At 42.3% G+C, this 14,314-nt stretch overlaps 1 protein-coding gene across 2 annotated transcripts in view; it reads left to right on the top strand.

Annotated features, from left to right (window-relative positions):
• Positions 1-1,415: 1,415 nt before the first annotated feature.
• ccdc88ab (coiled-coil domain containing 88Ab) overlaps positions 1,416-14,314 on the top strand; it is a 64,764-nt gene continuing 51,865 nt past the window's right edge. For both annotated transcript variants that reach the window (XM_054599714.1, XM_054599713.1), the window contains exons 1-3: positions 1,416-1,488; positions 1,605-1,705; positions 13,253-13,361. In XM_054599714.1, the coding sequence (XP_054455689.1) occupies positions 1,426-1,488; positions 1,605-1,705; positions 13,253-13,361 (273 nt within the window). In that variant the 5' untranslated portion in view covers positions 1,416-1,425. The remainder of the gene's footprint in view (positions 1,489-1,604; positions 1,706-13,252; positions 13,362-14,314) is intronic.

Here is a 14,314-nt window from a genome sequence, read left to right as displayed (position 1 = left end):
ATCACTGTAAGTCCCCAATAGCGCGTTCAGACAGAGCTTTGATAATCATTATATATCATTATTCAATTTACAATGAAATATAACAGAAAACTCCACAGATCTGAAACTGGAAATAAGTCATGTTTGGCATTTTTGGAGGAATTATCAAATGGGCAATTATGAAAATAGTCGAAACCATAGATTTTCTGTTGATTCATTAATTGGCTAATCGTTTCAGCATCGTGTAATTTCACTATGTGTCCCAAATGACTCCATTAATGATCATAGATTGTGTCCTTGAGTATTTGATCCAGCATTATACACTGTTGAGACTGTCCCTCTCTTTGGCAAAATGCCATATGATGCATTTCCCACAAAAGGGAAGTGCATTATGTCAGTTATGTATTTGACTGGAAAAGGATTTCCAAATAAAGCTCAGGTTATACTGTACATCCACAGCAGTCTCTTTGTACATTACCCACTAGGTGTCAGTAGCCTACTAGCTTGCTGCTTTAACGTAGCCTATAACTGTATGCTGTAAATGAAGACAAAAGCCTGGATCCCCAGTATTTTTCTACTTGCACAGGAATAAAACAAGCAGATTTTTTGTTATCATGCAAATGCAAATAAATGGCAGCGCTATAGAGCTGCCTGCAACCCTTATTCCCATTACATTTATTTCTGCATCATTCATTAAAATAATTGAAATCAAATTCAAATAATTTACTAGACGACTAACTGTTTTCAAAGAATGCACTAATGAACACTTTATGAAAAGGGATACTTTCATCAATGCCCTATGTTTTCCTCATAGAGCAAAAGGGGCGGAGGGAGATGCAGAGGAGAGAGGGGCGGTGCTAAGTGTCCTCCAGTCATCCTCTCTCCTCCCTCCTTTCATTCGTATGCTGCATATGAGCGGAGGCAGACAGGAGTAACCCGGTGATCAATTACTTCATAGCCAATTTGAGGAGTAAAAAAAAAAAAGGACTTTAAACATCTGGACTTTTTTTGTTTTTTTTGGTTGCATTGGATATGTCCTTTTTTATTTCATCATGGAGGAGCATAACACCAGACCTGGTTCAGGTCTCATGTAGACTGTCTTCACAGATCTAGTGCATGCTTAAAAAATACGGAATATCATCAGCTACTGGTTTAAAGAAAACAAAACATGTAATCCAGCTTCATTCAAGCCCAGCCGTCGGCATCTGAAACAGCTGGTTCGTGTGGAGAAGATTGTGGATTAACGTGTTTTTTCATTTCTTTTTTTTTTTCCAACCCCTAGTCCTCCGTGCATATCTCCACCGGTTTTGATTTAGAGGCCAAAATGAGCGTCGATTTAATCAAATCAACTACATGAGTGCAGTCAAAACAGACGCAGATTTCTCCCCAGGAGCGCACATTTTTTAAAACTGCGCTGGTTGCCCTGGAATAAAAAAAAAAATCAATATGGAAAGCGAGGTTTTCAGCCCTTTGCTGGAGCAGTTTATGCTCACGCCTCTGGTCTGCTGGGTAAGCTCCCTGATTAACCATTCAAATGTGTATTAAGCTCCCTAATTAAACACCCCTGTTTATTGATTCCCTTCACACCTATATGCATTGTCCCTTTTTTTCCCTTTTTCTTCCAGGTGAAGACAGTCGGGCAGGCGACTTTTACCGATGGCACCCAATTATCGGAATATATTGAATTAGTGGATGGGATTTACCTCAACGAGATAATGCTTGAGATGTAAGTAATTTAACTCATATTAAAAAAAAAAAATGTTGCAGACCAACACCCTCTGCACTAGGATTGGTCATATCAGAGCATGCAGACCTGTGCTTGGGTCCTCAAACGCACCATCTTAATAGATGCACACACCTCAAAAACCAGCATGCAATAGTAGTCCCTTTTATTAGCTATATAAGTAGATATGTATGCAGTGTATAAGCTCAATGACATGTTCTGTGTGTGTGTGTGTGTGTGTGTGTGTGTGTGTATGGATGAGATACAACAAATGATACCCTGGGGGCTTTTAGTGTGGTCATCCCCACATGAGTACATTAAGCATTTCTCAAAGACCTCCAGCCTCTGTCCAGCACTTGAAATTGTCTGCTGGAGTGAATGTAGGCTACGCACAAAGGGACCTTGTATCGAGGGCAATCATGGGTCGCACTGTCAACAAATCATTGCAGACAGTTCTTGTCGGGATCCCTTGGAGCTTTGTCTGTTGCCCACAAACGTCTGTGGTGCAAGGAGGCTGGCAATCAGCTCCACAACTTCCAGTAGCCATGTTTTTATCAGGCGCAGAAGACTGTCATCTGCAGCTGACTGGGAGACACGTTGCCCCTGGAAGCTGCAGAGCTCACGTTTCCTGCTGTGCTGCAGATTAAACTGGAAATAGTAGCCTTAAGCAGACAAACACTGAAAGCACAGCGCAGAATCTGGATGCAGATTACACTGCGATTGCAGGATCCTTCATTAATGTAGCAGGCCAGCAAAGACACACTGAAGTAAATGGGAAGTAGATCATTTGGCAGATCTCCTTATGATGAAAGAGGGTGTGTGCTGGAGGAGATGAGGCATTAGATGTCTGTCTGAGTCTTTCCAGTCACCTCCTAACGTATAGCCTGGCAGTCGACAGCTTTCCATTCCTTTGTCTGGCTTTGGGCTGCTACTTCCCGCTTGCAGGGCAATTTTTTTTTCATATTTTCCGCTAATGCCGCACACTCCCCTGTCAGCATTTACTCCTCCTGTTTGCCTGTCAAAGGACGGCTCAACCAAGCCAGCTCCCAGTGGGATTGATTTACACCTCAGAGGAGATTATGTGTTGCAGTATCATAGGCCAACTTCTTAGTGTCAGCTCGCTTTAGTGTCTCTCGTATTCCAAGGTTTAAACGGCAGGATTGTCTCTGTAAAGGGGACGCTTGTTTGTCTCTGTATTTCTACATGTGCATGTGTAGGTTTTCAGAAGGGTCAAGCTGTAGCTGCATGAGGAGCTGATTAACTCCGACTGGCCATTTCCTGTCTCTGCTTGGTGTCCTCTTCCTCCTGCTCTGCCCTCGTCCTCTGTCCTCGACCTCCTGCTGCTCGGCCCTATCACTCCATTAAGCCGCCTTCCTTCGCTTTTTCAACTACCTCCTCCACCTCGCTTTCCCATGCTTGTTCTTCCTCCTCCTCCTCCTCCTCCAGGCTGTGTCTGTACTCTCAGAGGAATCCTTCGAAACAGAAAGGTGTTTAAAGGAGGCCATTGCAGGTTCAGTTGGACAAGGGCGTCTTTCCCTCTTCCACACACAGCCTCTTTAAAACGATTAACAAGTCATCAGTATTTTTCGAGCATTTTTTCCCATAGGGAAATTCTATAGTGGAAACCGGAAGGATATGAGGGGGATGGGCTGGAAGCGTGAGTGAGACAGAAAGTGATTTTACCAAAATGGTTGAAAACCTTGAACGTGGCAGCAAAGATATGCAAAGAACGAGCAAGACGGTGACATGCAAAAAGCTCAGATTAAGCCGCAGTTTGCCGTGCCACATGGCAGCTCCTCAGATCTACATATCAGGGCTAAGAGATGTTTGGCAACAGGCAACTCGGTAGGATTTTTCTGTCTGCAAATAAGTGGAATGAGCTGGACGGGAACTTACTGCTCCTGTACAGAACAGCCAGCGTTGATCTGAAATGAACTGTGACTGGCTTAGTGATCGCCTGACAGGATGTCGGGGATTGCCAGTGACTGCCAGCTCTGTTTATGTTTGTGTGTGTGTGTGTGTGTGTGTGTGTGTGTGTGTGTGTGTGTGTGTGCTTTTTTTTCTGTAGGGCTTCTGTGTCTGTGTGGGAGTATGTGTATCTGGTGGTGTTTTTCTTCTGTGCATTTTCTTTTGGACTGAGGCAGCTGTTGGTAGTCATCTTGCCCAGCCGCCCTCCCACACAAAAGGCCTACAGTGTTGGTCAGACGTTGTGTTGGTGAGACTGCTTTTTGTCTGCCTCTCCCACTTTACCAGCACCACGTGGTCACCTCCAGTAAACTGAGCTAACTGAAATAGACTGTATAATAAGCGAAAATATGCATCTAAACCACTATTGCAGAGAGTTTAAGATAATGGCAATCCTCAAAGACGTGCGCCTTTTTTCTATTTAAAAAAAAGAAAACGTAATATTGGGGATGCACCGATCTGACTTTTTCAGTCCCAATAAAGATACCTGGTCTTTGGGTATCGGCCAATACCGAGTACTGATCCAATACCATGATTGCATTAATAACCTGTAGGTATTCCTCACTGTGTGGAAGTGATTGGCATCTTTCTTCTTTTATATGTTAGGCAACATCAGTCTTGACTTAAACATTGCTTTTCTAACTTAAAGAAATAAAATAATTACATAGATATTCATTGACTGAATTGTTATTTACTATTAAATATAAATCCTGCACCAGCGACTTGGTAAAAATGCTCTTAATGAACAGGGATTTCAATTCAAGTTTAAACCTTTTTAATGCATCAACAAATCTGACGATATCGGTATTTGTGCTTGATTTAATTCAGCATTCAAAGACAGACATGTACTTGAAACGGGCCTCATGATCCAACATTTGTTCACATTTGTTGCTGTATGATGACTGAAATAATTACATGGGTGTTTAGAAATGCCTCTTTCCCCTCTCATCATCACTCTCCTACTCTGTTACTCTCATTAAAAAAGTAGCTAAACCGCAGGAAAGTTTTCCAGCTTCTTAGAGGAACTGTGGCCGATGATTAACGGGGATTGTATTCATTCCACTTCTCAGGCTCCTACAAACACACTCTCACTTACTCATTCTGTTTTTTCTCACCCTCTCTGTCCTGACAGCTTGAGATTCTTTTTTTGCAGTGAACGTCGGTTGTCATCGCCCTGCTTACGTTTGATCAATTCCTGCTATAAAAGGCTCTGCTGTGGTTACCTCCAGTCAGTACTGTTTACACTTAAAATAACAACTAGAGTTCAGCACTATCATTGATTTTTAAAATGTTCTCTGCTTCTTAAAAACAAACTTTCCAGAATGGATGACAAACCTCCAAAGATATAAACACAAAAGTCAGCGTGCAATAACGCGTGCACAAAACATTGTTACACATGCTTCCTTTAAAAAATCTTTTTGTATTCGTCTCTCTCTCACAAACTCGCACTGACCGTCCTCTGGCTGGAGAAACTCGAGCGTTACACATTTTTCCCGGTGATGTCAGCTGTTGTAGCATAAACTGTAGCGGTGCTGTGTGAACGTCTCTGCGTGGCTTTAGTGCAGACATGGCAGACAGGCTGGCAGCAGTTGTCATCGGAAACAGCATGGGAGAGCACAGAGAGAAGAAGAAGAGCGACCCCGGGATTATCTAACGGTTTGCTGACACCCAGATGGCACCGCTTCACCCCCCGCCTCCCCCCGCCCTCTTGTGACTGACATTACCTAGCCAATTAGATTGCCTCCTCCGTGCTGTCAAACCAATTAGTTTTCCCGCTCAGGGAGAGGAGGGCCAATTAAAGTTTTGTCAGAGTGACAACTGTCCAGTCTCTGTATTCCTGCCAATCCTGTGGACCCATGCTGGCTCATTGACCTATTTGGTGGACCGGTCAGTCTGTCCTCTACGGGCGCTGTAGGGACAGAGTTATGCGAGTGAGATAGACGGTTACAGAATAAAAAAAGGAGATTGGATTAAATGTAATCATATTTGCATACCCCAATATCACACATTTGACACAGAGGGTTTTACAATCTGTACATATGACCCTGGCATTCCAAAAGGAAAAACTCTAAAGTTACAACCCAGTCAATCCGTATTACATCCTACTTGATTTTGACATACCATTTGTCATATTCTTAAAATCTTAACTTGCACTGCAAAGTTGTGTGACCCTTGAAATCAGTCGGAAAACTGATTGTTTGCTAGTTTGTGTGAAGTATAGAGAGAGTAAAAGTGGATTATGAAAAGAAGGCTGTTACACATGTACTGGTTAATTTCTCTTGGCACGAGTATTCAGACAGATCCGTGCATGTCTGTTAATCTGTGGGAATGAGATTGTAAGGTAATGTCAACCTCCCAGTATTTTCATCTGCATATTTTTTCTGCCAATGACGGTGCTTTCTAGTGGTTCTCTACCATAAATAAGTAAACCTATGAGTCAGTGAATATGAATCGAGTTATACTGAATACAGATTTGAAAGCTTTTCTCTCTCAAGGCCACGTTACAGTAAACCCCCTATATATGCTCATATACACAGGATGTCCTCACTACGCTTGTCATCACTTCCTTTCATGACAGAATTGGCTTTTCGACACGTCATGCACACACAAAACACTCGACCAGTGAGCTCTGTAGAGGAGTCTTGGTGTGGAAGGACACCACTGAATGACGAGTGTTGGTTTAAGCCCTGGACCCAGTTGGTCTTTTGTTGTATCAGATGCATCATTAGATTCTCTGGTAATTGTTGTATTAACATATGGAGGCTACATTATGTTCATGCTCTGCTGTTTATGGCTTTGTTGCTCTATCTGAATATTCTGAGGTTACCAACCATCTGGCAGAATCTAGAAATGGCCACATAAAAGGCTGTTTTCTTACAATATTACATTTATCTTTTTCTTCAACCTACCTTAGTGCATACATTATTCTACCTTGAACAAACTGTTGTTTATGTTGCCCTTTTAGACCCACTATCATCAAGAATAAGACATGATTGATCATAATGAATGAAATTCATGAAGGATCTTTAATATGCCACATTGAATATAATGGTTAGAACAAATAACTTTCCCACACCTTATTGGCTTTGCTTTCTCTCTTGTATTGATCTGATACACTTAAAGCTGCAGCGATCGAAAAGTTGATTAAAAGAAAATTAATCTGCAGCTATTTTTGAGCAAAAATACCAGAAATGTGCCGGTTCCAGTTCCAACAAGTGAGTTGTCTTTTTTATTTTTGTCTGATATCTTTGGGTTTTGGACTGATGGATTACGCGAGACATTGGATGGCATTACCTTGGATTCTGGAAGCCATGACACTCATCTTATTTGCCTCACCTCCCTCTGTCATCTAATCACCTCCCTCTTTTTCATCATGTCTCAACACCTACTGCTACTGTACCTTTTGCTCTTTCCCTCCTCCTGATGGAGTCTTTTTCTTCATCTGTGTCTGCTTCTCCGTCCACGCCTCACCTCTCTCATCCTCTCCTCCCTCTCCCTCCTCTGTTTTCTTTGAGCAGCATGCTGAATCCTTTGTTGCTTTCTCTACTGCTCGTTACAGCAGACATATTTGAGATTCCAGCTGGACTAGAGATAAAAGGCAAGCAGAGCTGCTGCTGCTGGGGTGTCGGCCTGTTCGATTCTCCCACTGCTGCTACCTGGACTGTGAGGGGTCCACAGCCCTCCTCGTCAAAGTGTAGAATCACACATTCATCTGGCATCTCTCATCATCATGCTTGCGTCACGCCGTCTTTCGCTGTGTCTGTCTGGAAGGAGGATGTATATCAAGTGAGACAGGAAACGGCAGCTGTGACCTTGGGAGGACAGACTTTTTAACAAGGCTGTGTTAATGTGAGGCACTCAAAAAATCCCACAACCAAGGACATGTGAAACCCCACATTGACCATTATAGGATTTTGGACACAAGTTTCTCAGTCCTACTAATAAAGTCAGCCTGGTTCTACTGGGATCGACATTTAATTTTAAATTTCTTATTTTCCCCGCTGCAGGACTAATAAAGGATTATCTTATTTTAAAGCAATGCATTCTCAGGATTAGGTGGGGTTTCTTGGCTGCACCATGTTCAGCATATGTCAGGTAATAGCATATATTACCATTTAACCTGAGATCTTGTTAGAGACGGGTGTTTAATTTTAATTTTCCATTTCCCCAACTTTATATTTAATCATACTTGTCCAATTTAGTTAATTTTGCTGTTTCTGCTGTTTGCTGTTAATGCAAACTCAATACTTCTTCCATCTGCTTCAGTAGCTCAGGGGGCATAATCCCTTCTGTTCCCATGAAGACTTTTTTGCTGTGAAGCATCTGCAGGAAGTGTTGAGTTTCATTAACAGCAGCTTAACATTGAGAATTAACAGCACAGTGGAATTAATCAGTTCTGTTAAAAAAAAAAGGAACTCAGATAAGTGAGTGTGAATATGTTGTCGCACTATAGGAATTGTTTGCTTTACCTAGTTAGCCATTATGATACAAACCATTTTACCTATTATTTCAGACATTTTATTGCATTTCAGTGTTTTATGGTCTAAGTGCCTGCAGTCCAGCAAAAAGCAATGCATCAGTTCACATCCAGTTTGTCAAGAAAGAGTTTAGCTGCAGTCCCTATGGATACACCGGCAGAGCCGAGGAATGGGTAGAGGCCCTGTGGAAACAGAAAGACAAAGACAGGAGAGAAACGACGCCATGAAAGGCCAAGACAAGGAAGTAGGATGATGAGAGCCACATACCAATGGTCAGATCCTCACTGGGCTGTTTATACATTACTGCTCTCATGGGAAAAGGGTGGGGGATGAGAAGATGGGATGCAGTCATCTGGAGCATTAGGTCTGACTCTGCATCAAAGCAAAATGTATAATATTGGCAAACCTGGCTACAGCTCTAACGTTTTATGTTTTGAATATCATTCCATCACAAACTGATGGTTCATTCTGTTCAGAAATATAGTATTTTTTTATGTGGTATGCTAATATGCAATACCGCCTCCCTTGGAAGTACATGTATGGAGCCATCTTAACATCTGATGTTCTAAGGTCATTGCTTTATTCTTCACTAGTTTGAGATTAATTGCATTCGTAAAAGTTCTGGATCTGCTTCTTGCCTGTTTGTGCTAACTGTACTTACAAGCTTCCATATGGAAAGGCAGTCAGTGCGTTAACAAGCACTCAGGTATAACAAGATTTGATTTTTAACAAGATTAATGCTTAAAATTAAATAATTGGAACTGGCATGTAAACATTTAAACAGCGTTATCTTGCTGTACTTGGAATACTCATAATTAGATTTAGTTTTACCACTCATTATTCTTGAATTAGCCTACTGCCATGTGCATGTCACGGAGTGATGTGTTTGGGGAATGGCATGGTAATATTTGTTAATGTGAAAGTCGATCCCAAATCCTATAAATTCATTCAATATGTTAATTCATTTTCCCCGTCGTATATCATATTGGCCTGTTGGCTACTAGGAAACTTCACTAACAACTAATTCATAGTGCTTCTACATGGCATTTAAATGGTTTAATTTTAGCATGACTGAGGGGTATCAGGGCACACTGGTTAAAAAATTGTAATTTTGACATTTTCGACTTCATGTTCTACTCTGCTGTGAGTGGATGACTACTCATGTTGGTCTGATAGAAGTTTACATTTTTAATCTGGATGTGACAGAAACAGACCCACATCATTTCCCTGAAGAGAACTGCTAACATTAGCATGGTTGCTAATAGCTGCTCATCCCCCAGATTCCTCTTTCTGTAGCTACTTTGTGTGTGTGTGTGTGTGTGTGTGTGTGTGTGTGTGTGTGTGTGTGTGTGTGTGTGTGTGTGTGTGTGTGTGTGTGTGTGTGTGTGTGTGTGTGTGTGTGTGTGTGTGTGTGTGTGTGTGTGTGTGTGTGTGTGTGTGTGTGTGTGTGTGTGTTTGGTTTGGTTTGGTGTGTCTCTCTCACACACGGTCACAAACACACACTCCCCTGCTGTGTTTGGACAGTAGGGCTCATAAGCTCTATCCTCAACACGTGGCCAAATGAAGCCTGCATTTTTTTTCTTTGTGTGTGTGTGTGCATTTAGCCTACTTTGTGTGTGTGTTGCTGTGTGTGTGTGTCTGTGCCTGGCTGCCCATGCTGACTGTAATGTAGCCTGTCATATATAGGTTAACACTACTCTCTAAACTACCCGGCCAATCAAAGCCAGGAGATGAGAGGAGAAAGCGCAGTGGCCCTAGGCTCTACATAAGGCCGCAGCGCCCATCGACAGCACCGACGGACCGGCTTATTGACTGGCCGTCTGGCTGACTTGCTCACTAGGTGTCTGCCTTGCTGGCTGTTCAGTTAGCTTTCAACCTGTTCATACCCTAATCTATTTGTCTATTTAAAGACATAGGTTTAACGTATCAGCGGGGACAGGGTGGGAGGTAATGAGGGGGATATCTGACCTCGGTTACCGTTCTAAGTCCCGTGTTTACTCGCCTGCTGATCCACAGGGGGGTGTCGGCCTGTCGCGTGCGCGCATGGGTGGCGTCGGAGCCAACAAAACGAGGGATGTGCTGTGTGTGGTAGTCACGGTTATATTGTTGTGGCCGCCATGTTCTTGGCTGACTCTGATGGTGAAGGAATGTATGGCTGGGAAAGCCTTTCTTTGCTGTTTTTCTCTTTTTCAATCTCATTCTCTAACACACACACACAGCCACACACACACACATATCTCATTCACCACATCGCCCTCCTCGCCCTGACAGGATTAAAGCCTCCTGTGCTTTTTAATTAACGGGTTAAATAGACCCCCTACTATGGACCCCGAAAGCGGCTGAGTGTGTGTGGAGGGGGGGAGGTCACATGACTGTTCATTTAGACCAGTATTAAAAAGAACCCTGTGTGCTTCTGATTAGCATGGTGGTGTGTGTGTGTGTATATCAGGGTGGAGGCTGTTCAAAAGACTAATTAACACATCCACACTGCAGCCAGAGAAAGAGAAAGGCATTCTGCCCTTTTTCTTGGTGTCACAAAATAGGCTTATTATATTATTTAAGAGTTAAGCTACTAAAGCATTAAATACATATTCCAAAGAGCACATTAATGCTTGAAAGCACAATTTTTTTGTCATGTGAATTTTATTAAAATAATGGCCGGGAACTTGGGATATTTATATTTCTAGTTATAGGACAGGTTGTAATGGTTTGGTTTAGAATATACATGGATGTTTAATCAGTTTTAGTAGAAACAGAGCAGCAGCATGGTAAAGTGATTAGGAAGAGCCAGTCAACCTGAAGTCCCCTGTGACTGCAAGCATCCACCGAGCTGAGTGTCCTTGAGGAAGATAAAGAATCCTTCACCTTTTGACCTCTTCACTCAAACAGAAAGAGAGAGACGATAAAAAAAATCTTGATTTATATACCCTCTTTATGCTTTTTCAGGATTAAGCTTTATTCACCCATACAGGCATGCTATTCTGGAATGCTAGAGCACAGATGCAGACATGCACACATATGCATGACTACACATGTGCTACACGCTGCATGCATGCATGCATACATTCACGAGCAGCCTCTCCTCCCCCCTACTCAGAGCATGTTGACCCTCGTATATAGGTCATGGTATCAATGCTTTGAAGTCTGAAGTGCAAATCATGAAAAACAGGGCTGCTCTTTATTACTGGTGGTGTAAGGCTCTACAGATATCAAGTACACATGGAGTGTTGTTTTCCCAGACAATCCCAAGGCATATGTATTATGAATTAATTACAGGGTAGTTATTTTAAGGGAGGTGGGTGAGATTTTACTACTTCTCCCTCATGGGCTTGATGCATGGTAGACGAAGGATGCTTTTGAAATCTTGATGAGTTCGATAGCATTTATTCACCTACAAACCGTACACACACTGCACTGCTACATTCACGGCTGTTACATCACCGCTAACTTCATACTCATGGTCACGCACGTTTGTTCTCTCGACCAGACACACCCTAACGTCACGCCAGGCTTGCAGTAAACCGGTTGAAACCCTGACAGAGTATGCCAGGCAGACACACAGCTGACAACCTTGCAGCTAAACAAATTGATTAGATGGAGACCCACTGGGAAAGTGGCTGCATGTATCCACAACAATGCGCATAACATTGTGGCTGCTAACTCTCACGGTTGGGTGAACGGGGGACTCGGTTGCCTTTTTTCCCGCATTCGCTGCATTGCGAGACACTGATCCTTTCGGTTAACAGTTAATGATTAGTTAACGAGCAACCACACACATATTTTTACCAGGCTGGTTGTTGGTGCTAATTTCCAACCCTGGTCATATGCATGCACTGTTTTTGTATTTCATATTTGTTCAAATGGATGTACAAGTGATGTTTATGGATTCCATTTAAATATGAATGATTTTTTTTTTTTTAAGCCTGCAATGTATGACAGCAATTATCTTTCAAAGTGTCTCTCTGCTTCTTGGTGAAACCATATCAGCTCTTGTGTTGCTGCTTTGTCACCGCCTCTGTTCTGGGAAATGGTAGTCTATGAAACAGGAATTTCCCTCAGGGGATCAGTAGTTATCACATTAAGGCCACATGTCTTGCACAGTATTAGTCTGTTTTCACTTTTAACTAAATAATACTGTTAATGCAGTCAAAGGTAGCAGTTAAGAAGCCCTGACGGGTTAATGTTTAAAGCCAAAACGTGGGAGAGTGATCGATAAATGCATGGATTGCTGATTAGAACTGACCATGTGACTGGCAGATGGCATGTTGAGCATCCACAGAGACAGAAAGACGGACTCACAAATTACCAGGAAACTCTTCTCTCTGCATCAATTAGTTAAACCAACTAACATGCCAGTAACTGTGGTTTAACAAGGTTTGAGATGAAATGAGAATGTTTGGTGAAGTTAGATTCCATAGATATGCAGATGTTAGTGTGGATTGTTAGATAACAGTGACTGGGGAGGTGAGTTTGTGGAATGTGTCTGAGGCTCACTAAAACATGTTGACACCCGTGATAACATCAGTCGTCATGCATGCTCCTTTTAATGTCCCTTGGGCAAAACACAGTCAGATAGACACTCAGGCTTTTTATTCTCCAAGCACTGATAAGATAACTTCTTCTCTCTGTTTCGGACAGATGAAATGGAGATCATGGTCAGAATTACAGAAATGCATGCTCCCCTTTACCGTGCTAATGAAATCTTTCTCAGTAGTTTGAAGCACAGTCTACTGAGGGTCTATTGTAGAATGTCAAAGCTATGACAATGTAGCCTGAACATTTAAATTCTGCATAGAGATGTTTGAATTCGATTTACCGAACGAAGAATTTGATTTAATGGCTGGAAACAACAGTGTCTGAAACATTGGGGTCTCCATATCTAACATGGTTATGGCAATGACCCTATTTGGACAAGGGTCCATTGTCACGGGGATGCTAATGATTTTAGCCAAACACACACTTTTCATAGAGCAACATAGTGTCAAACAAAACCCCAGTGACGCATAGAAACACTCACTTTTAAATGTTTCTGTACATCTTCAACTGACATTTATCTTTGCTACAAACAGAGATTAAATATCTGAATGCCATTTTTTTTCTCCCGCAGAAATCCTAAGGCCACGGTGCAGAGGACCAACAAGAAGGTGAACAATGACCCCACACTGCGCATCCAGAACCTCTCTATTCTCATCAGGCAGATTAAAGACTACTATCAGGTAAGATTTCTCTCTGCTGAACAAGCTGCAAAGTCCGATATCACCTGTTCCTCTTTCTGCATGAACAGTGTTCATGTTGGGGTGAAGGTTGCAAGCTGTTTTTTTGCAGAATCTCCGGGTCAGACTCGCAATGAATAACTTGTATGAACTCGGTCATGCATGGCTTGGTCTGATGCTCACTTCCAAGCAAAACCGTACCCTGGTTTTCCATGTTCCCTTATGCCTGATCCGGGGTGGTCTGCATTCAAACAGTGGGTCTTTACCCCTCGGGTTACAGTAAAAAAAAAATATAATCAGACAACACGGCTTTCACTTGCACACACACACACACACAAATTAATGTCTCCACACACGCACATGCCACATTCAACTTGGCAGTATAAACATAGTTATATTTGCACGTGTATGTGTGATTGAGAACGTATGATGTGGTATTGTGACCCCCTCATCCAGATGGCAGAGAGGGCCCGGTAGATATATGGAGACCCCAGGAATGTGAAACACATGAAGCCACTGATCTGCCTCTCCCGCTTACTGTGATATATCAGTCAATTCAATTACTTTTCTGTTTCTATTACAAAAATGATCTTGTGCAGCAAATACTCTCTCGGATGATTATCTGATAAATCAACTTCAGCTTGTCTAAGGTGTCCCCGAAAGAGACTAAAACTACAAAAAGCAGCTCAAAGCTTTACTTTAGTGCCTAGACGACCGACAGATAATCTTTATTCAGAGAGATGTGAGGGTGATAGAAGCACCGAGTCACATGTAGAGAAGTCTTATCTCATGTTCTGTCTGTGTTTACTGCTCAGCACAGTTGGTTAACTCTCTCCCCTACAGTTAATCTTTACATTTACCAAAAAGGAAATGATTGCGACTTTAAAGAGAAAGAGGATGTGAGGGGGGGGTTGGGGTTAAAGATGGATGAAAGATGAACTCCTTGACATAACATG

Source organism: Anoplopoma fimbria, chromosome 6 (assembly GCF_027596085.1).
Source record: "Anoplopoma fimbria isolate UVic2021 breed Golden Eagle Sablefish chromosome 6, Afim_UVic_2022, whole genome shotgun sequence".
Lineage (NCBI taxonomy): Eukaryota > Metazoa > Chordata > Actinopteri > Perciformes > Anoplopomatidae > Anoplopoma > Anoplopoma fimbria.
Note: the sequence above shows the minus strand (reverse complement) of the source record. Positions and strands in the feature narration are given on the sequence as shown.